Below are 9,356 nucleotides of genomic sequence, written 5' to 3'. Positions count from 1 at the left end.
TATTTAATTTAAGGTTACACCCCTACATATATACACACTTACACACTTAAGCACTACATAGATCACTGGTTTTGCGCAGATTACTGCTCCCACCACTAATAATTCGATTACCACACTACACACTAACAGGTTGGTCAACCAAGAAGGCAGATCATTGGTAAAAGGCCTGTGGTGACCGGATGAAGTATTTCACTATTTAATACCCTCGAACCGTATACACGATAATATTCAATAAACTCATAATGACTACTAAAAAATATAAACCTTCGTTAAAATGTCACCTAAAATCATTTATATTCGAACATTGCCAAAATTTCTACATTATAAATCGAAAAATAAATTACAAATTTTTGAGAAAAGAAATATCTTCTAAAGTCTTTAAATTGATATAAATTATCATATACTTTTCAAAATACATGTATGAATGAACAATTAAAATTTTATACCATTTTAAAATTTACTTTACTTTGTTTTACAAACAAAATATTTTAGAATAATTTTCAATAATTTCCTATGGATGATTTTTAAGCTGTTGGAAAAATTTTAATTATTGTTGAAATTATCTAAATTAGTTACTTACATTTACAATAACACCGGCCATTGGAAAAACTCTGGTAGGAGGTGATTCTTTTGGCACGTACCGATAAAACTCTTGATCTCTGAGGTACCATTTTATTGAATACAAAGCTTGTTTTTCTAAATCATATGTGCAATTCAATTTTAATGTCGATCCAGATTTTACTGCATCAGGTGTATTGATTTTCAAATTTTTCACACAGGTGCAATCTAAAATAATAAAATATAAGAAATAATAATTTTTTTTGAACTTGGTTTAATTATTAAGTTTACTGTGAAATTTTTGAAAACGTTTATTAGATTATACAGAGTGATAGATTCGCAATTGACCACTAGATTTCTTTTAAAATAATTATAATTTTGATGAATATTTTTTTTGTATTATTTAGTAAAGTGTTTCTGGATTTATAAATTGTTATTAAATATTTTTTAATTTAACTTGTTATTCCTTATAAGGTAATCAACTTAAGTTTAGCTTCGACGTGAAGCTAAAAAGTATTTATTTTACTATGATGTGTTTATTATTGTTTATTTTGGATGTCAATGACACTAAATTATTTATAATTGAAGAAAATTCAATGTAAAATTACATCTTTAGAATAACCTTGGCGAGTATAGTAAGTGATAAAGTAAAAAATTGTCTTTATAATTTATTAAAACTTAATTAGAACGACTAAAATAATACTTAAAGATAAAATAATAAAAATTTTGACAATAACAAGGAATATTAACAATAAAAATAAAAGTGATAAATATGATCTTCCTTTTTTTATAAGTTATTTTGATTTTATGGTACGGTTTCAACTTTACGGTCTTGAAAACGATTATTATGTGTTAATATCACTTTTTCAGGATTTGATATTAATATTTGATTAGTATCTGGATGATAAATGAATCCTAATTCTCTATTCTTCTTTTCTATAGACCAATCAATAATTTCATTAATTGATTTATGGAGGAAATTGCATAAAGAGTTCTTCGGTTCATTTTTAATTTTATGTTTATTATTTAAATTGACCCATATTGAATCCAAATTTTCTGTGTCTACATTACAATATTGCGACATGACCACATAGACATCATTTAATATTTCTGTAAAAAACTGATTACAGTATACTAACATATTTTTATAGGAATTCGGATCATTTGGTGAAAGAGATGACTTCTTATACATTTCCGGTATTTTTTCTAAATGCATAAATATTTTGCTGAATATATAATTGTTATATTTACTTTTATACCATGGAATAGTGTGTAAGCTTTCAATAGCGTCCATAGCACCTTTCATTTTCGTTTTCATTGGAACTAAATTGTATATAGTGTCTAAAAATACTTCAGTACAAATGTGTCCATAAGTTTGGTCTTCGTCTTTTTTCTCAACATATTCCTTGCAGTGATCAATAAATTTAATGATAATGTAGAAGATTTTCTTTAAAGTATTACCATATGTACATCCAAGAAACAAAGTTGCAACACGTATAGAAATATTACAATTTTTTTTCTCGATTGGTTTCTTGAAAAACATCTCTATAGTATATGGTTTTTTAAAATAAATAACGTTTTTAAAGTCTTTCAAATCTTGCCATCTAGGGTTTTTAAAGAATTTATTTAATATATCTGCGTGTTTTTTAATGTTGTGGTGATCAGCATCTACGCACAATATTAAAACAAAAATTAAAAAGTTCATTTTAATTATTTGAAGACGTGTCATATTTTATTCACTTTATTTTTGCCTTTAATATATATTTTATAAAAACTGAACACTTGTATCACACATTTCTTATTTTTATAAATTTAGTGTTGACATTTATACGTATATTTAATTTATAATTTTTAGTTACATAAATTGTGTTTATTCTTCACACAAATTTTATTTAGGATAAATAATATTACAATGTAGAACTAAACTCAGTGTCGGAAGGGTCATGTATGGGCTAACGTACTTGAAATGCCACTGTCCTCTACTACAATCTATTGGAATTCACCATGAGAAGGGGGTTATCTGCCATTTTTTTAAAAATTGTATGGATGTTAGGGTAGCTTCGTTAGAGGCAGCAATAAGCGATCTATAATACCAAAAATTTGGCCTACAGAAATTTTTAACACTTTAACACAATTTTTATTTCGTGAAACTAAAAAATTATTAATTTTACTATGATATTATATTTTTTGTGTATATCATCACTTTTTATTAGCTCTCAGTAGACTGATTTTTTTTTAACGATACGTCCTAAGATCGTAGAAAAGTGCTTTCAAGTTGAACATATTACCCTCAACATTTGAAAATTTTTTTTTCATTTCTCGTAAATGTGAGTAATCTTCAACAAATTTATGATTTTTAAAATCGTTTAATTTCAATATTTTTTAAAATTATTAATAAAGCGTTATATTATAATTAAATTAGTTATTTTTCTTTTACTTGAGATATTTTTTTTGAAAATCTGTCCACTTATAGGGGAGATTCAAAATAGGAAGTTTTGTATGAAAAGTTAATTTTTTAACTAGTATTTTGGAAATTATGAACATTTATATACCTGATTGGGAGTAGTACAGAGTTATTGGGAAGAATAATAATTGAAATCACATTAAAAATACATAAAAATAATCTAAATAACACCTCGCCACCATTGTGTATGGTCCTAAAAAAATGCGAACCAATAAATAGTTTTAAAAGTATTTAAACAGTTTTTTTACCACAAGGTATGTTTAGAGTTTTTTCATGGGGTAATGGATATATGTTGCTATAATTTTCAGACCTCGTCTTAACACACGTAATTATTTTCATTACGAGTAGTCGAACGTCTACCCCCCAAGGCATTAGACTTAATAAATTACATTTCGTAACACTTTGATGAGTTTATCCTGCAAAATTTTCAGGATAGAAATTGTGCGCGAGGAGTTCATAACGACTAATGTATGATCATATTTTAAGGTGACTCGATAAAAAACGTACAGCCGCCGATCTTTGGTATTGTACGTTATTTTTATAACCAGCAGGTGTACCTCTACGCGATTGCGCCTAAGAAACTCTACACGAGCCACCACGACGCGAGAGTGTATTTCATTAGCAACAGTGCATCACTATGGCCGCAATTGACATAAGGACATTCCACTAATAATACTGTATTTCAGTTGTGGCCCATTGGCCTATTCGTGGCCACATTTTGGACACCGTAAATNGGCCTATTCGTGGCCACATTTTGGACACCGTAAATTATCAGTGCACTAAACATTTTTGGATCGATATAAATATTTTATAACAGATTTGAAAATCTTGTACCAGCGATTTATAAGGATACATAAGAATGTATGTATGAGATCATCCGTCCGAGTATCGCGAAGAGGTCTCCTAACGTTTTTCAAGCGGCCATTAATATCATAAATAAGAAGATGCCAAAAATGACATCACCTGACGATGATTCCCATAAATTCCTGTTTGAATGTTTTAATTTTCATCGAAACTCTGTACTACTAAGTCTTAAGTCATCTTATGATGCTTTTACGTCATGCAATTCATTTATTTGTCAAAATCTTAAGATAAGTCATTGAAAATTCTCAGAATCAGTTTAATAAACCAAGTATAAAATGTCAACAAAAATAATTTAATTTCAATGGCGGTAATAATAATGTTTTGCAGACTGTAAAATTATATACGGGGTATGTAAGGTAGTGCATATAAATTAATTAGTTTAGCATTTCTCGATTCTTAAAATTTTTGTATAAGACAGTTAAGGTATTGGTTTTGAAATTATGTTTTTTCTTTTAGCAGTAATCACAAACATGATTTGTTAAAGAAATTAAAAAATAAGTTTCCTATTGAAATTATAAAGCAATACAAATAATATTTGCCTAGTTATAGCGGTTTCTTTAAATGTTACGAAGAAAAATAAGTTTTTTATCGTATTGATTTTACATCTAAATTCGTACAATGTTAATTTTCCTAGTAGAAATTGAAATGAATAAATGTAAAACATGATACAATGTACCGTATAACCGAGTATATGATTTATTAGCTAACAAGCGAAATACTATTATGTGTGCAATTCATTATTTATTGCTAATAACATAAGTAGTATTGTCCAAACGACAATGGTTTGAAATAATAAACCTCAACACCGAGGTAGTCCATTGTTTTTGTCTTGTAAAGGTATGCTAAATATACATAGAACAAAGTTTGATTTATGCGTTTATGCTGAACCGATGTATGAGTATATGAAAATAAATAGGCCCCTTTGGGTCTTGCTTCATTTACCTGGCCACTAACAATTTTTTTAATCATATTATCACCACTATCAAAATTATTCTTGCCATCACTAACCGTTGTTTTTGACTGCACATGACATCCTCCATACAGACACATCGACCGCTTAAATAAGCTTTTTTTTTTCTTTGTCGTTTAACGAAGAACGTTTTCCAATTGTATGTGTTTACTACTTGTTTTTTATTTCTAAGCCCCTTGCGCCGCATGTCCTTGACATGGGGATGAATTATTATCTCACCAATGCTATAAATTATCCTGTGCAAATATACTTCACCATCGCTACTGAGGAGGGTAATAAGTGTAGTAGTGTGTGTAATTATCATAAAGTAAATCGCAAGCGTTGTTGGAATAAATAGCCTCCGGTACCGCGACGCATATTGGCTAGATACGAACGAATACGATATACCTAAAGGGGAGCAGATTGTCCTTGCAGCTTCTATCTTTCTTCGTGTGTATCTCTATTATGCCGTACATTCACATAGGAGTAATTAAAAAGACTTATTGTACTGCAACTCATTACTCATTTGGCTATTGTTTCTTATAGGTAATGTATGTGTACTGTTATTCGACTCACTTTACAATTTGTATGCATTATGACGTAGAAAACGTTGTTCGAAAATTAAAAAGAATAATTTAAACCCAACAGGACATACCAATCGAAATTTTACTTTTTTTACTCGCTAATGTAATGTATTTGATGCGATTGCCAAAAATACTACAACTAATTTGAAATAGTTGATATGATCTGTTGATTTTATCAGTGCAACATAAAAATAACACTTTTAGAATAATAAAAGAAAAAGTGATTATTTTCTTTTTAAATTCATTCGAATTGTTTTTATGCATTTGAAAATACTCATTGTCATGTTTGTTATATAAATATTTAAGGTAATCCCCAGATATTTATTAAGTAAATTTAATATATAAACACATATTTATAGTATATTTCAATACGCTGGTATTTATTTTTATACAAATTCAATTATTTTTATTAATAAAAAGTTTAAATAGAAAAATATTGGTAAAAAATATAAGAAATTTCTATTAAATTTAATTTTTTTAACTTAGTTATGCAAGAGAACATTTATTAAATGATATAAATAAAAACTAGCGTTTCTCACTACATATCGTATTTAATAATAGTTACATTAGTTTAACAGAAATATAATTGAAATATTTTGATAGATATTTTCGTAAATGCTACGGAGAATTTATATGATTTTAAAATGAAATATGATTAATGTGACACTAATAGTATAAGAAAATTACTTTTTTGGCGTATTTACACTATTGATATATTTATGCTATCTATAATTATGGTCTTATATCGAAGTTTTTTAATTGGTAATAAAATAGTGAAACTTCAATTTAAGTTCATACTTAATATTTCTTTATTTAACGAATTCCAGTATATTACTAGTGGTTTTCTTTATATCAGAGAAGAAATTTTACTGCAATCAGTTACTGCTCTAAGATGAAGTGTTTTTAAAGTTGTCACAGAACTGACATATTACACCACATATATATTTTAATTAATTATGTTACATATATACATTGTATGTAAACAGAACTAATATATACGTGACTTTAAAAGTTCAGTTGAGCTCTACAAAGAATTAAGTTAAACTTCTATGAACGAAAGATAAAGTTTAAAGTGTGCGTATAATTATATTTTACATTTTATGTGTTGATAAGGAATATAATTTACCACCTTGAAACAATTCATTTAGAAATTAAAAATTATGACTCAAATTAATTTATTAATTTTCACGAGTTTCTTAGAATTGTATACATAGCTTTTTCATAAAAAAATATTTTACAATTTTTATTGAAAAAATGAATTATTACAACTGTTACGACTTAACTACATAAGAACAGAGTAATGCAATAGTCAAATTAACTAACAACGATTATACGGCGCTATAATAAAGTAATATAAACTTACAATGTTGACAAATTGTTTTGATTGTTCTTGAAAAGTACGTCGAGTCACTTTAACTGAAATGCATTTAACTCGTTATTTAATACACTTGGATTGCCTTTCTATGTTAATAAATTAAGAGACGCGCATTCACTGATGAGAAAAAGAATAACATTTAGTTAATACTCATTGAACTATAAACAGGTGCTATATTTATTTTTAATGATATTGGTTTAGGTTGAATGAACATTAAAAAAAGTTTCACAAACTGTTTTGAACTATTCAAGAGCGCTTTCCTTTAAGAAGCGATTTATCCCAGTTGATTATGGTTGTTGGCCAAACCCGATAACTAATGACTTTTTAAGTGAATTTCAACACTACGTCAATAACAGTCTATACCTAACACACATTTCAAAACCTAATCATTTTCTTTTGTGCGAAATGCTTTTACGGTCGTCACTTATTAGATTTTTCAGTAGCAAGTTTAAGCTACCGTATAAGGGGAACACTAAAATCTTTCATTCATTACACTGGAACTAAGTCTTACATTGTATGTAATTCAGCATAGTTTATCGTATAGCAAAGTGAAGTATTTTCTATTTAATAAAAATAACTCCAGTTATATTAAAAGTCAGTCAATACTACCTAGTACAGTAAAAAACTGTAGTTATTGTACCTAGTACGATATAACACGAGTAGTAATATACTAAAAATTTATATGAATAAAATTATTAAAAATACTTTTAAGAAAGAAGAGTTTCATTAAGATTGTGTTATAGTCATCATTTAAAAATATAAACAAGAAGTATTATACGAGAAGCATTTTAAATATTGCATTATACCGATGTAAAAAATATGACTATTTTAACAGTTAAGGTATAATTACTTTAGTGATTAACAAGTTTGAATGCCAATGATATAACATACGTGGTTTCACTTATAATTTTTACCTACATTTACTAAAAATTTACATAAACAGTTTATAAGTTCACTTCCCAAAAAGCTCTTTGTTTAAATAATTAGTGAGTATATAATATGTATTTTAAAATACCTGTTATTATTTTTAAAGTATTATATAACTAACGACGTTTATTGTTTAATAGTTAAAAACAAAACTTAGTCGTTTATTAATTTTAAGAAAAATTTTAATAAATAACTGTCTATTGATTTTATTTGCTGTGATTTTCTTATCATATAAGAAAATATATAATTTTTTAAATTTAGACTTCTCGAAGTATTACAGTATACAATCTTCAAATAAAAAACGAGACCAACATAAAACAATGGAAAATTAATTTTTGATTACAGTTTTAAAATTGATTTGAAAAAGAAAAAATACCATTGTTAAAACTAAAACTTCCATTAGTTAATAATAAGTACCGGTAATAAAATACTATAAGAATTCTTGCAACTTTTATTGTTATTTTTTGATATAAAAAAAATTATTTTTAGTTTTATTGGTTGTATGAAAGTAAAATACTTTGTTTTAGAAAAGGTTCAAAAATCTGTATAGCCTATAATTTGGCCTTATGTGTTTTATGGGTACAAAATGTTTTGAATAGTATCTAAACTTGGCTAAACCAAATTACAACGGAATCAATGATACGGACCCTTTTGTAAGTTAACGGGAGTCAGGCTCTTTTGTTGTTTTTACTGGCCGTCACATTGTTTTTCAGTGTAAATTGAACTTACTGGAGGATAATTCGAGCAAACTAATGGTTTTCGTTGTAATGAAAGTTGTATAAACCATTCGTTTGACCGAACTCAAGACCCTTTACCAATTTGATGAATGCCTATTACACGTACATAAAACAGAATTTATAATATGGTCTTAACAATGTATATATCTGAAGGTATTTTTCAATTAAACGATAAATTGAGTTAATACGAAGATTCATAGACAAAAAAACGAAGCATTTAAGGGTAAAGTCAGTTAGCTGCAGGTTTATTATTGCTCGACATAATTGCAAAGCCCATCAAATGGGCTTTACAATTATCGTTGATGTTAAAAATAGATGAAATATTTTAGTTAATTTCTTGCTAAATTTCCTTCTATAATATTAATAGAAATCCTTAAGATATTTGAATTTCGCATTAACTTGAATGATTTATTCGATACTTAAAGCATCTGCTCTCCGCGTGGATTGGTGTAACTGTAAACGCTTCACATTAGTCAAACTGCGACTAGACATTTGTAATAAGTTAATGGTTATATTTCAAATCATTTCAGTTGATGTTCTATGAATAATAATTTGTATTTCACATTTAATGGTGTAGCCAATTAATGGTTATTGTAGAATTTCAAAAAAAGTACCACCGTGTAATACAATTATTCAACGGTTAGAAGTAAAGTACAAATAAGAGTTCTGACAAAGAGACATAATACATTTGACTTAGAAAAATACTTAAAAATTATTTAAAGCAACGATAAAAAAATCACATTTGTATTCAACCGTTGTGTAATGTGAATATTAATTTTTTCTGAGTTATTTTACTTATTGTCCGTCATTTGTATTTTTATAAAATCAACGACGTACCAAAAGCGGATTAAAAACTTAGAGTACTCAANCAACGACGTACCTAAAGCGGATTAAAAAC

General features: G+C 27.2%; 1 protein-coding gene across 4 annotated transcripts in view; it reads right to left on the bottom strand.

Moving 5' to 3' along the window:
- Positions 1–9,356, bottom strand: part of LOC126896079 (uncharacterized) — a 75,882-nt gene that overhangs the window by 45,264 nt on the left and 21,262 nt on the right. For 3 of the 4 annotated variants that reach the window (XM_050668529.1, XM_050668528.1, XM_050668527.1), the window contains exon 1: positions 1,810–2,302. The exons of the other annotated variant lie outside the window; for it this stretch is intronic. In XM_050668529.1, coding sequence (XP_050524486.1) covers positions 1,810–2,287 — 478 coding nt within the window. In that variant the 5' untranslated portion in view covers positions 2,288–2,302. Of the gene's footprint in view, positions 1–1,809; positions 2,303–9,356 lie in introns of those variants that run through there. 4 annotated transcript variants of the gene reach the window in all.

Source organism: Daktulosphaira vitifoliae, unplaced genomic scaffold, assembly GCF_025091365.1.
Source record: "Daktulosphaira vitifoliae isolate Bord-2020 unplaced genomic scaffold, ASM2509136v1 Scaffold_1, whole genome shotgun sequence".
NCBI lineage: Eukaryota > Metazoa > Arthropoda > Insecta > Hemiptera > Phylloxeridae > Daktulosphaira > Daktulosphaira vitifoliae.
This window is presented reverse-complemented; position numbering and strand designations above follow the sequence as displayed.